Source organism: Haemorhous mexicanus, chromosome 2 (genome assembly GCF_027477595.1).
Source record: "Haemorhous mexicanus isolate bHaeMex1 chromosome 2, bHaeMex1.pri, whole genome shotgun sequence".
Lineage (NCBI taxonomy): Eukaryota > Metazoa > Chordata > Aves > Passeriformes > Fringillidae > Haemorhous > Haemorhous mexicanus.
The window spans coordinates 96476174-96491183 of NC_082342.1; the positions used below are offsets into that span (position 1 = coordinate 96476174).

At 40.1% G+C, this 15010-nt stretch overlaps 1 protein-coding gene across 2 annotated transcripts in view; it reads right to left on the reverse strand.

Moving 5' to 3' along the window:
- CUL4A (cullin 4A) overlaps positions 1–14334 on the reverse strand; it is a 32250-nt gene extending 17916 nt beyond the window's left edge. The window contains exons 1-9 of one of the 2 annotated variants that reach the window (XM_059839648.1): positions 14114–14334; positions 13462–13577; positions 10067–10171; positions 7940–8008; positions 6108–6181; positions 4531–4693; positions 2750–2839; positions 2228–2310; positions 1209–1276 (exon numbers count right to left, since the gene is read on the reverse strand). In XM_059839648.1, the coding sequence (XP_059695631.1) occupies positions 1209–1276; positions 2228–2310; positions 2750–2839; positions 4531–4693; positions 6108–6181; positions 7940–8008; positions 10067–10171; positions 13462–13577; positions 14114–14279 (934 nt within the window). In that variant the 5' untranslated portion in view covers positions 14280–14334. Of the gene's footprint in view, positions 1–1208; positions 1277–2227; positions 2311–2749; positions 2840–4530; positions 4694–6107; positions 6182–6690; positions 7048–7939; positions 8009–10066; positions 10172–13461; positions 13578–14113 lie in introns of those variants that run through there. The other variant, XM_059839650.1, reaches the window with a different exon arrangement.
- Between the last annotated feature and the right edge of the window lie 676 nt (positions 14335–15010).

Genomic DNA, 15010 nt, shown 5'->3' on the forward strand with positions numbered 1-15010 from the left:
GAGTCCTGAAGCACAGTAACCAGAGAGCTAGAAAAATGTAAAAGTCCCTCCACATTTACATGGATGGCTCATACATATTGTAAACCAAGAAAGTTCAGTTTAAAGCAAGATCACATACTTCCTGCTGAAGCCACTTGATAAACAAGCATATCACTGGAACAGCTACTTAATCATAGTTGAATTAAAGAGCAAGCAAAATTAACACATATCAGCAAACTATAATTATTTTTACCTTCTGTTTATAAGTTTATGAATAGCTAAAATGAAGTGACCAAGCTTATTTCTATAAATGTATTGAAAACAGTGAAACAAGCTATTCCTAGGGTAGCTGAGATAAAACTGAGCATAAGTCATCTTTAAAAGGGACAAAAAAAAGACATAGAAAGGGTATATATATAACATCAAAGTGTTAAACATGGATGTGAGGGAGCTTGAAGACACCACACTACCAGGGACATCTGTTTTGCAACTTAAAACACAGATGTAAGGACAATTTGCTAGAAGATCTAAAACCTAAAATATGGCTACTGCAAGAGAAGGAGAAGATTATTCAAAGTATTCAAAGATCAGGGAATTTTGATCTTTGAATACTTTAAATGATCTGAATTTCTTAACCCAGAAATTCAGTGAAAAAGGAGAGATTAAGAGGAACACAGAAATGGCAGTTTGAACACACTAATAAGGACCTCCTAAGAAGGCTGCAGTTCTTATCTGAAATTGCCAGACAAAAGGTAAGGGACAGACAAAGACATATGAAAGCTCATTGCCTCAAACGCTGCCAGTTCCAGTAACTCGTGATTCTTAAACGACACAATCACCAGAATAAGTGAAACTATTGCACTTAAGCTGTGTGATTATCACATAAAAGAAGCTACAATAGTAACTGCAGCTCTCATTTAGAAGTTTATATAATTCTACGAAAGAAGCAGTTCCAAAGGTTTAATTCCTAAGCCCACTGCTGCAAATTAAAGGAGATTTAGAGGCTTAGCAGCCTTTACAAATATGGAATTAGATTTTAGACATTTCTTTCCAAATATACCATTTACTTGTCACAGTGAGGGTAACAATCACAGGATTGGCTTTCTGTGTCTGTGGAAGTTTTTCCCATGACTAATATACCTCCTAAAGTAAAAGCTATGGAATTTATAGCTATTGCAGAGTATGAGACTCCAGTGCTAAGCAAAGATTACAACTATTAAAAAAAATACCTTTTTGCAAAATAGCTGCTAAGTGTTCTCCTAGGAGCTGCTTCTCCACACAAGCAATCAGTGGTTTCCTGAATTATACAAGAAAAAATATTAGAAGCATTACAGTATAAAGGAGTTACCTTCTGTCAGAGTGTATTTGTGCATACCTTACATTATAATGCAAAAAACCCCAACAATTTTATACTTAGAGATTACAAATTAAGACAAAAACCATCACATGATATAAGACAACGATAAACATCTATATAAAATGTCTGAAGAAAATAATAAAAGAATTTTTATTCAGTTATCCTTCTGGACACCAAATGACATGCCAATAAATCCTCTAGAAGACTAAAACCCAATAAATTTAATGTCATGTTCTTAACTAAAGAAAAAAAGCAAACACTTGCTACAAGACAATTTCTATATGGATTTATGTAGTGTCAGTTCCTGGAGGAATGTGTTAATCCAACAAAACACAAACTATTACTTAAAACCCACATGAAAAAAGGACAAGCTACCTCATACAGTACATTGGCAACAGCTCATGCACTGTTAAGCTCACACCTTGGACTGTTTACAAATGATACTCATGTCCTCTGCCCTCCTGGGTTTTTTCAGATTTTGTTTGGGTTTTTTTTGTGGTTTTGCTTTTTTGGTTGCATTTTTTTCTAATGAGTCTTTCCTTCCCTCAAGAGATTTTTAAAGATGTTATCAGTACAAGAACAGCTAAAATCAGCTGCTGTTTTGATAATGCAAATTTGAGCTCTTATAGATTTTTTTATCTGCACTATACAGAATTAATATTTCTGAACAAATGTCTTCTTTCTTACAGAAAATATACCTTCATTTTAAGGAAGTAACTTTTGATAAAACCAAAGTCTTAAAAAAAAAAAGCTATTTCACAAGCAGTCTCAACAAGATAATATCTGTAAGATAATGAAGACATTAAGTCAGTGTCTCTACAACCATAGATAATCCCACTGATTTATGAAGAATGCTTGAATTATAGCAAAAATTATAAAATTTGTACTCACTGTGTGCTGTGATCTAAATATGTTATAACTCTGTCTCCTTCTTCTTCCAAACGTTTATTAACATGGTGAAGATATTCTGGGACCTAACAAGACAAGACAACGACCAGTTCAACTATAAAAGTATGAAAGGCAGCTAATCTTGTTGCATGACAATTAAACTACATTTTTAAAAGAGTACATCAATTGGAAAGGACTATTCCACCAGAATGTTATGTACTACATAATCTGTATTTTTAATAATCAATATTACTTCATAATAAAGGTACTATAGTTGATAATGTGACTTTAGCTACAAAAATGTCACTGTGTTACTACACAATTGTATCAAATTCCAATACAACCTGGGGTCTGCTCTCCCTGTTGATACAATACCATGGTCCATATCAACATACTGTGTTTGGAATACCTGTGTGCCAGTAAATGTCACTGGACATTAATACACCATGGCACTACCAAAGTTCTTATGTAATTCCACAGTTGATAAAACTAACATAAAAGCCATCATCTACCACATGCACCTACCTCTCTTTCCTGCATTAATCTTTGGCCTTCTGCAGCATATAAACAATTTGTCTCTTCCAGAAACCTCTGTTCAAATGATTCCTTGTAAACCTGGCTCAAGAAATCAATGTAGTTACTCACATTAAGCTCACAGTAACAGTATCATGTTTTGTTTGTCAGGTGTAAGAGGACAAGTAAAATTTTAAGGATGCACTCAGCTGTGAGAAATGTCAATGTAACATTACATTAACAAATTTTCTGTTTGCCCACTGGTTTCAGAAATATTGAGATCAGAACTGACCTCCCAGAGCAGCAACAATTTGTTTCAGTCATCAGTACTTGAACAGTCTAAATTAATGGGCTTCTGTTTAAGGTACACAGCCCAACATCAGTACCCAACATCACAGCACAGCCATGACATCCAATTCACTTGAGATCTAAACTCCCACTCGTTTCTGTAGCAAAAAAACCCCTCCAACTAGCACAAACCAGGTAACTGTCATCAGTAAAATATTAATATGCTCAGTAACACATCTCCAGATCTGCTAAGTTTCTCTCAGTGGCCCAGGAAAAACAAATTATACCAAATAAGGTGAACTTTTTCTACAGGGAACAAACAAGGTGTGCAAAAAGGGCACCAATAACAATCATAGGCATTAAAAAAACCTCTGCATAATGACTAACAGTTTACTATAGAAAGGAAGTAAGTCAGAAAGAACAACTACATAAAGAATAAGTAATAACAGTCTGAGGAACAAAGTGAAAAGAAAAAGGGAAAATTCCTTGAGTGTGGTGGAACAATAGAAGAAAATATTTTTTCCAAAACATTTAACAGAGCTGTAAACCTCATTACATTCTGACCATTTTTTGTCTCTTAAGGACTCCTAGTTGAAGGTCCTCTGCCTAATGCAGGGGGGTGGGAGCTAGATGATCTTTAAGATCCCTTCCAACCCAAACTATTCTATCACTTTCAAAAACTTAAGTTTTTTTTCAATGGCTTCTCTCTCAAACAGACTAATTTTTCTGGGATGAGAGAGGCAGCTACAGATTAAAGTCAAGAGGATTAACATGAAAGGCAGAAAACCAGGTAAGCTGCCTAACCAGAAAGGGCTTTTTTATGTAGTCTGCTTCTTCAAACCTTCATTCAGTTCTGTGATGCTGTATTGCCACTTTGAAATGGAGCAACCTAAGCAGGTTTTAGAAGTTTCATTGCAGATCCCTCAAGGCAGCAACACTAACTCAAGGACAACCTATGTAGAAGCCAGGAGCACAGCCATTTGTTAGTCTCCTTGGTACTTACTATCTTTGCTCATGGAAAGTTCCAGTAAATTGCAGCTTGACATGATCTATCTGAAAACCTTGGCCTTAATATGGCATCCCATTCTATCCTCAGCATTTCTAAGATGTTGCCAGCAGAGTGATGTTTTTGTGATACAGACCCAAGATCTGGACTCCAAAAACTGACACCTTTTTACAGCGACAGAGAAGGATCTTTCTGTTCCTACATTTAACTGGCACTAGGATGAGACAATGAGTGATTAAGACAGACAAAATACTGCAAATCTATTAAGACCTGAGGCCATTACCTCTGCTGAGGAAAACAGGCAAAGAGGTCTCATTTAAAAACAGTACAAGATAGCACATGGGGTAAAGAAGAGGCAATCATACCAATGTAATAGCTAGATTTTACATGCATATTCTGGGTGAACAGGATAATTTTTGTACAAAACACTACTCGGACAATCCACACTGTGTTTCTAAACAAAGCTGTTACTAGTGAATTTGACTGTACTCATACTCACCTGCAGATCTGAGAGCATGCTCAACAAACTCCGCAGCAAACTCCTGTCCACAGCTTCACCATTTCGTTCTCGCTCAATCAGCAGGAGAATTCCATCAATAGTCTTGGTTTGAACTTGCTTGTCACTAATGATATGGTTTCTAAATAACTCTAGCCCCATATCCCTATGTGGATATTGAAAATTAGTCACACTGTTGAGTCTTTTGAAAAATCATACATATGTTTAAAATCTATACAGTGTATATATATTATACAGAAAAAGTATATATTTATGGTGTGTGTTCTCTTTTTGACACCATCCTCTAATAAAACTGTAACAAGAATTATCCTAAAAATAACAGATCACATGCTACCACAGGCATACACTTCAGTGGAAAACTGTTAGCAGCCTGTCCAGCTTTCACATATTAGACTATAAGTTTTTCTGCTTATTAAAAAAAAACACAAACCTGATCATATACCTTAATATAAAATTCCCTGGATCAGATATTCTAAGTGTAATTGGTAAGTTTTGTTCAAAGCATGAATTCTTTGTATCTTTAGGATCTTACCACCTCTATCAGATTCTTGTTTCATTCTAAGATGATGAGGAATGGTGCCTCTATGCCATGAAGCAGCTAAGTGTTAAATATTGAAAACTGAGCAATCCTAGATAGAACTTGTTACCTCAGACTTCTTCACATGCATCAGGATTTCAATTAAAGGAATTTTACCAGTGGGAGAAAAAGAAGACAAAGTATGAACAGATCTCATCACCCATGTTTAGTAAAAAGAAGCCTAATACAAAGAGTTGGCGGAAAACTGCTGAAGCTGGGAATAAAAGATGTCCACTGGACAAGCAAGAGACTGGAGACAGATGCCAGGCTCTTCAGACAGCCTGAGGAACTCACAAGAGCACAGCAGCCAGCCAGCCAGCCAGGCAGGGAAAAGACAGGCTCTTACTTCAGTACTTTATCTACTTTTTTTTTTTTTTTTTTTGTGGGGAGGGCGCTTCAGATAAAGTAACAATACCAGAAATGTTTGGCAAAGCCTGGGTTTGTTTGCTTGGGCAATGATGTAAAATGCCCCCCAGGGGGGATGCTTTAAAGCAGAAGGCCCAAAGATGTGACCATGGTGAGCTGAAAGTACAAAAGCATCATCAAATGACCGGAGCTGGAAAGATAATCTGCACCTTGCCACTCTATCTGACTTAAGAAAACAGAGCAAGAAGCTGAATATTGAATTTTGTCAAAACCAGGAGCACCTACAGTAATGCTGGCCCAGTGCTAAGGTGGGAAACAGCAGTCAAGGGGAGGTTCCCACAGACTCAGCCTCATCCAGGCTCTGACAACAACAGCTACACATAAGCCTTGACTTTGAAGCCCATGTTCACAGACCTTCCTCTTTTAGCCCCCCTTTGCAGTGAATATTCCTGGGGAAGGAGGACATAACACACACATGCATCTTCATAAACTGACACAAAATTTTAGAGATTATTATACAGATCAAATATAATGTGAAAAATTTATTTTCCATCTTTGCAAATGTAATAGTCACCAACACTCTAAAGATTATAGGAATACTTACATGGATACCTACCATATAGAAGGAAGCACTGAATTCTGAAGCACATATGTACGATCCAAAAATAAGAAAATGCTTCTGATCATGATCTGAAATGTATAAAGAAAATATTTTTCTCTTCATCTCCATGTGGTATTTTAAATTATAAAACAGCTTCTGAAAAACTACATCACAGACACACACCTCATTTACCGACGTAGGTATTTTAAACTTTTATGGTGACTTTTACAGCCACGGGTATGCAATCTACTGAAGTTAATACTATTACTTGGTGGTATTCCCAAGTACATCCAAGACAGTTTTCAAATTCATAACCATTAACTAAATAGTTTTATTAGCTTGTTAGGAGTTTTATACCACTAATATACGAAGCTATTCAAACAGTACCTCCAATACAGTCAGTAAACACCCTGAAATAGCATGCTGCCATGCTTCTTGCTTTAAAATAAAAACAAAACAAAACAAACAAAGGTTTAAACTAAGACAGTAATAAGCTGTGCAACAGATCTTTTCATAGTAAAAGTTAGCTGCCAAATTCATAAGAAAAATAGAGATACATTAAATCCAACAGTCAAAAGAAGGTATAAAAATATATTACCTTTTTTTTTAAACAAAGAAGTGGGAGGAGGAGGTGGTTTTGTAGCTTACTAGACTTTTACATTCAAAATCCATTTTTAACTTTGCTCATAAGAAGGCTGCCCAACTCCCAGTTTAGCAGTCGTGTAACTCCGGATGTCAGTAACTCCCCCCAGGCCAGATAGAGATTTCTATTCCCAGCTGTCCACCTACTCCTTTCCTAAAAGATTTCATTGCCTCTGAAGCAATTCTCAGGCTGATATAGTTACTGGCCAAGCATATTAAAGCAAAACAGCAGTACAGCTGATTTTTTTTTTCTTAAATAGCACAAGTGCTGACCCAGCACATGGGCAAGAAAGCCACTTGCTACAGGTTGTTCCTTTAAGGAATAAAAAAAAAAAAAAAAGAATGTTTAGAAGTAATTAAAGCAAACAGCGTTAACAGCAAAAGCCCTTTCATGAAAACACAGGTTCACACTAACTACATTTTCAAGGCAGTATCTTCAACTCTGTTTTCATCAGACTGCTGAATTCAAATAGTTTCCCTAACACCTTCCATTTTTAATTCAGATAAAAATCATATACCTCTGCCCAAGCCTCACAGGAAAGAAAAGAACAGTAGATTTAAGCAATGAAAAGAGAAATTCAACCATGTGGGGCATCATCAGCCAAAGCTAAGTAAGTGACAATGCAATATAAACTCATTGTAAAATGTTAGTTTGGAATTAAAATGGTGCCTTCTTAAAGGCACAGTTTTCATAGAGTGTGTTTCAGAGAGGACTTTTTTCTGCAACAGAAATCATTGTGGAGATAGAAGAAAAAAAAGGCAGATAGAAAGCAAGTTTGAGTTCTTTATCCTTTCTGTTTCTCAGCTCTATAGTCAGGATAAAATCTCTGCTTTGAAAAAAAAATTCACAAGTTAACCTAGTTCTTGGAGCTATCTAAAAGCAAAGACTCCCCAAATTACTTAAAATTATGAACAGCAAACAACTTCAGCATTTCTTGGTTAGTTTTTCTTTCCACCCAAAAAAATAAAAGAGTCACTAAATTTGAGTGATGTTCAATCCTTAAATGAACCTATCAAAGTCAGAGTTAACAGAACCTATACTTCAACAACAGCAGTTCCCTCAGTCAGCAAAGGGGAAAGTGAAAAGCAATGCTAAAACTTGGAGGAGGAAATGCAGTGCAGTCCCAAGCTAAAACTATGACAAACTAATTTTAGCCAGATTTCACACCTCAAGGATATAAACTCTGAACAAACATTCAACTTACCATTTGTCTGCAATGATCTTGCCAGCATTTATTTATCTTCTTTAAAAATAAAAGACTATCCAGAGAATCTGTACAGCACCCATTAAGGAAAACTAGTTTGCCAGTATCTTTAGAGGCCAGATTCTGGAGATGATCTTTGCCAGCCATTAGGCAAAGCTGCTCCATGGATATTCCAATGCTACTGTGCCTGCCAGGGATAAACCATTAATTGCAGAGCTGCCCAGCACAGAGGCTGGCAGCTCTCCAAAAGGCCTCCCTGTGTTTTCAAGGAATAACACTCCCAGCTCTTCAGTAATACCATCTAGTGGCTGCACTGTGCAACCTTAATATAGATTTAAACAAGAAATCCCACCAGCGTCAAACACACGTTTGTCACCAGCTGAGGTGAGAGGGATGGAGAGGTTATTTTGTTTATTTAATGAGTTCACACTGAGCACAACAGGAGTGACCCTAATCTCTTAAAAGCAGTTACAGTTCTAAATAATCCTCAACAAATCCAAATACCACTCTTTTCATATACATCTCCAGGTCACCCTAAGTAATCTACAGAGTTTTCTTCATTACACAACAGATCCAACTGTTATTTACAAATCATCCATTTCTCATGTATCTCACAAATAAATCTAAATGAGGCTTTACCTTCCTCTCCCACACATTATCATCATTTCCAACTCATTCTGGGCAAATCTGGTTAATCTGACCTCATGTCCTTGGGATACAAAGTGGCACACCTGTAAAATATTAAATTTTCAACTCTCCAATCCACCATCACCGTGTCAAGAGGGCAAGGTGAAAGCAAAGTTTGAAAACACTAGTTTTAAAACGTTTTCTTCATAACATCATCGGAAGTCTGAAAAAGCAGGAATGCAAAATATGGTTGTACACTTCTTTAAAGAAGACTATAAGATTTGGTTCTCAAAGACCAGGTATGTTAAAGACTACTGTATTAATGTGCTATGTAGAAGCCAGATGTCATAAATGGGACTCAAAAAAAACCCCAAACCATCAACAAAAACCAAAACCACACAGCCTGAAATCATGTGTGTGCTACATACCATTAAAAACCCCAAATTATTCTGAGTGTAGGCACCTACCTGGGGACTGCAGTGAACCAAGAAACTGAGAGTCACAATTCAAAGCACATTAAAAGCATTCACCTGGAAAGGAGGCTCATTCTGGGCCCTGGCCCTTTCATTTTTTCTACTTTATCCTATCATTTTCTGCTAAAAAATCAATAGAGAGCTGGAAAACAATGCCAGCAGCCACAGTGCTATAATATCTGTTCAATATGGCACTCTCCATCCATCATCTACTGGCTAAGGCATTTTCCAGGAATTTGGGGACAGCAAGGTGGACATAGACTATTCATCTGCTGCTCCAGCAGTGCAAGCCCGTGGCTATTACACAAAAGACACCTATGATATAAAGCACCTTCTCAGCATGTAAAGCTTGACTAGATTCAGGAAACAGGGCTGGCTACAGCCAGGTGTCCACAGAAGATCTATAGGCACTTCTGACCCATTCAGCCAGAAGAAAAGTCCAGCAATGTAACTTCAGTAAACCATGGGGAAATTTGTCATAAAACTTCATCCTTCTATGCATCCCAAGACAGCCAAATGATCTCTTGAACTTAGAGCTCTCTTCCAAGAACCCCCCAAGGTACACATAAGATACATGAAAGGTTGTTGAATGCCTTTGTGATACATCACTGTTGACCAGTAGTTATTTTTAGTCAAACAGGTACACTGTGTTTGAAAATTTTTTTACTGTTGTTGATAATCACTGTGATTTTTTTTTAAGCTACTGCTGCCATAAGCATCACTACTCACCTCCCACAGAAATTCATACCTGCTGAGATATCTCATAGTGGTATTGACATTTTCTAGATTTAGTGTAAAATTTGCATCCCTGTTCAAATGATAAATTCTTACTAGGATGCTACACATCAATACACAAAAATTATTCACTCAGATGACTAAAGCTGCCTATGATTGATTTAAAAACATGTAAGCAAAGAATCTCTTTGACACATTGACAATTTCTAGTGCATTTTTTGCAAAGTCTTGTTTTAAAAAATAATGACTTAAACTAACCATTCTAACCACTTCTGTGCATGACAAAAGGATATTCTCTAAACTGAAGGATTTGTGCTTTCACATGTTCTTCACAGACTTGGCGCAGCTGTTTGTACAGTGTAGCAGAGACTTTGTAGGAACAGAGATTTTCAACAGCCTAAAAACCAAAAAAGGATTATGAATGAGACAAAAAAAAGAACTTAAATTTTTGTGTCTATGTAATTAAGGCTGACAAAAGAAAAAAAATTCAGTGTTATATGTTCAAGCTGTGCACAAAACCAAAACATCAAAACAAAGTTATGCAGAAAAATTAAGACGTCAGGAGTCCCTCCTGATTTTGGTCCCCTCTTATTCTGCAAGATTTTGTGGCACAAACAAGATCCACCATCACAATATGGGTCATATTTCAGATGCGCTATTAAACACTACCAGAATTCTGCCTCCTTCAGTACTACTCAGCAGTAGAACTCCTCTAGAAGGTCCATTTTGTGCATCCTTCAGTATGCACACAAGTGCTTTTTTGGGGGGCAGGAACACAACCATACCAAGTATTTTAATTTTTTTATAATGTCTAACTTTAAGTTAGACATTTCAGCCAGTCTGTCTAAATGGTAAATGAGTATAGCTCCTTTCCTGTCTTTTTATCCACTTATTTCTTCCCAAGTATTTCCACTGATTCACACACTCATGCTAAGGTACATAAACTGAGAGGGAAAAATTAAGAAAAGCCCCAAACAGTAACAAAAGCCCCAAAACCAACCTCACTTTAACCATTACATAAAGACTTGAACTTATTTATTGGGAATTCATAGGATTTAATGGAGTTTTTATCCTTAGTTAACTAAGGATGCCAATTCTGCCCAAAACCAAATGTTCTGGATTGCTATATTAATATCAGCTGCTGTTATATTATGAGGCAATATTGCACAGAACACTGCCAAGGATTTAAAGCACTAAAACCGACCCAAGAATATTTTCCTCTGCTCCAGAGGATTCTAACCTACCTAATCTATTTTTATTTAAATGCACATAAAAATGGCCTCCAGAATTTTGATACAACATTAAAGTATGCAAACAAACAAAATTATAATACAGTGCCTATAACATTTTTCATCTGGTATTAAGGTAAGTAAAATGATAACTTGCAACAAGCAGTATTCAGACAATCACTTTGCAGATAATGTTATAGCCACTCCTATCCACCCATCCAATTATAAGTCTGGTCAGGACTCTCATACTTTTTTCCTTCATTGCTCTACTGTCTTTCCTTTGCTACTACTCTGTCCTGTTCTGTGTCCTCCAGAAGGGCAGTGCTGCCCCAATTCAGGTTATTTAGCACCTTGCTGCAAAGGTAATTTTCATTTTCCTATTATTTTTATCACTCACTCCTCATTCAGCAATTCTTTGTACTGGCCCACTTTCTCTATCCCATCAAGTAAAAGCTACTTCTATCAAAATCTGTGCAATCTACCATCAATCCCGGACATCATTTCTATTTTAGTCACAAAAAACTGGCTGCCACCCTCCCACTGCTCACTGACTAGCAGCAGTGACTAGCTTCTGCCAAGCACCCTCATGCCTGATTCCATGCTGCCTCTAATGCCTGGAAAGGAGTATCCTTCAGGCTTCCCACTCAGCCTCATCATTGTTCTTCAGTTTCTTCTCAGCCATCGTGCCAAATTAAATAAATAAATCAGAAGGTTCAACTGTAGGCTGGTACACCAGCCCACTGAATGCACTGAACTCTAGCAGGCCTCTCACTTCCTGCCATAATGTCAGATAAAAACTCAAAAAAAAACCCCCAAAACCCACCACAAACGCCTGATAGTAAGAACTGATGCACCCAGAGATATTTTCCCCTGTGGATGACTCGATGCTCACCAATAGGCAGTTAAAATAATCTGTAAATACAGATCAGGTTTCCAATGGATGCTGAACCTCATCTTTTATTCCTCTGGCAGGACAGTAAATACCTGTCCCTGCACAGGCACACCGAGCACCACCACCTGCTGTGCAGAAATCTTCCTGATTTGCTGCCTTAAGGATTGCTCAACCAGCCTTGCACAGTTTTTACAAATAAGCAGGCAAAGAGACAAAGCAAGACGTACAGTTCTCCCTTCACAGTTTATCTGAAATATCTCTCCTCTTCTGCCAAAACTGAAGCACGTACCCTAGTGATTTCATAGCCATATTACTATAATCTCATTTCTGAGCCTCTGAAAACAAGTTAGGTAACACTCAAAGCATCTGTGGGCTAGTTTTTGTTTTTAGGTTTTTTTTTGTTAGACATGAAAAAGCAGCATTTTTCAAATGCTGAATTTAAAGAAATAAAATGCATTATGTCATTCAAACTGTGCAAATCTGCAAGTATTAACAGACAAATATATTACAATCAAGCTTTCATTTTAAAGGGAATAATTACTTTAAGTCAATATACATAATCAGCCATTTTAGACCCATATATTACATACCCTAACTAAAGAGGTAAGTATAGTCAGTTCTGAAATCCGTCCTGATCTTCTTGAACAGGGACCCAGTACGGACTACTAGCCTTGTCCTCTCTCACAGTCTCCCCTCTGCACCTCAACTAAACATTCAGAAAATTTTAGGTGTGCATAATAATGTTTTCAGTCCTGGTCTGGCAAGGACATCAATCTGCAGATCAAACACTTGCAGCCACAGAAACTTCATAACTAACTTACATTATGTAGCACAAAATAGCACATCAGTCATCTTTTATAGCATGATCATTCTAAAAAGCTACCACTTCAGCTAAATACCTCAAGGCACATCCATCTGAAATAACACAGAACTAAACCACATATAATTGGAGAAAGCAGAGAAATGGCTCAGGAGTCCATCTTTCTTTTACCCTCCCTAGCCCCTGCTCCAGTAGTCCAGGTGCTCCAGAAATACTTTTTCACCACTTGAACAGGAAAACTAAGATTGCGATTGTTATGAAAATGTAACAGTAATCTGAAATGTGGATAAAGTGACAGTTTGTTGCCTGCCCAATCAAGATTCCTTTTTAATTCTCCAAAAGGTACAGAAGTGTAATATTATAATGTATGAATATCAAACACTTCAATATTACTATTTACAAGAGACCAGAGCATGTACAAAAATAATTATAAAATATATAACTCCATAACCCTGTTAGAGTAACATCCTGTTTTCAGCACATTGAGTGGGCAGAGTATTGAAGAAACTAAGACTTAGATCTCAGCCCTGCCCAGGAATAGCTTTGTGCGCCTTCCAACAGAAACTGCTTTTTCACGGGCCCAGATTCTGGTAGCTCTCCGAGGAACTGATAAACAAAAACTGACTAGAAATAGAGTACATAGCAAAGTATTCAATCAGCTTTTAAGAAATCAAAATACATTCTGCTGAATGCGTGCCAAAGCAATTTACTTGCAAAAAACGAAACCAAAACCTTACGTAGCTTACCTGGTAGAGCTCTTCAAGGTTGTATTTAATAGAAATGCTACTCTGTATTGCTCCCACCGCTTCATGAAGTTTCTGCCAGGTGTCCTGAGTATAATTATCTGGTAATTTGGGTCTTTCTGTGAAGTAAGACACAGGTAGTTTGAAAAAGGCCACCCAAGGGGAGCCTGCAGCAATGTCTCTCTCCCTGCTGCTCCATCAAGTTCTGCCAAGCCACCGTGCTCTTGGCCATGTAACTCTGGCACACACAGAGGGGTCACTAATTCCACCCGAGCCTTTGCACGACGCGCTTCACCCCCGGCTGCTGTGTTTGACGCCCGTGTTACTTTTAGCGAGGCAACCACCGTGGCCTGGCTTTAATCAGCGCTGACACTAAGGTGGCTTTCTGCCCGCTCCCTACGGCCGCTGCCCCCGTGCACGGAGCCCCACGCGTGTCCCCGGGAGCCCGTACACGGGCACGGTGCCGGCGGCGTTATCAGCCCGGCGGCGTTATCAGCCCCGCGGCAGCCGCCCCTCGCCGATACGGCGGCAGGGCGGGTGACAGCGGCGGGGCCCGGCCGCGGGCAAGGGGCGGGGAGCGGCCGGGGCAGCAGTAAACAAAGATCGGGCCGAGCGCACCTGCCAGGACAGAGGGCCCGGCCTGCCCCGTACCCACCTCTGAAGTTCTTGATCACGAGTTTCTTGGAGGAGGCGGTCGCGCCTCCGCCTCCTCCTCCCCCTCCCGTAGAGCGGGTGGCGGTCAGCGAGGCGGGCTTGGTGAGCCCGTTCGTGTGTCCCACCAAGGCCGACAAGTGCGACTTCTTCTGCGGCTCGTCCGCCATCTCCGCCCCGGGCGCCGTGTCCGGCCGGGGCAACGCGCTGGGCTGGGCCGGGGCCGGCTGGTCCCCGCCTCCGCTCCCCTCCTCCTCCTCCTCCGCCGCCACCACCCAGCCGCCCTCCCCCACTGCTCGCGGGCGACTGCCAAGTGCCGCCGGGGGAGGCACCGATAGCCGCCCGCTCGTCTCCGCCCGCCCCGGCGGCCGGCTCGATGCGGGTCCGGGTTCGAGCCCGTTCCCGAGTCCGGGCGGCCCGCGGCTCTCGGGCAGCGCCAGCCCCGCTCACAAGATGGCTCCCGGGCCGGGGCAGCCTGCCACCGGCGGCAGCAGCCCCTCGGTGTGCCTCGCTTGCCCTGGCTCTGTTTGCTGGTACCCGCCGAACCACCAAGGGTGGCCGGAGCGAGAGCCAAGGAGCAGCCGCTCCTTCCCGCCCACGAAAGCCACCAGCCCGAGAGGCCGCCCGCGCCCTGCTCACTGGGACCTGCCAAACCCAACCGAGCCCAGTGGGCACGAACATGGAGCATGACATCTCCTTGGCGGCAGTGCTTTTAGGAGTCAACCTGTTCGGGAGTTTAATGCTCAATTCAACTTTTTCCACCCAAGTTCACCGCGACCCCTCTCCAGTGGTCCCCGTGGGTAACGGAGCTAGCGAGGAAAGAGGGGAGGCGAGCCTCCATAGCTCTCCCGGGGAAGTAACCGGAGTGTCCCGCCACTGGGGTCCTGCCACACGGAGGGCA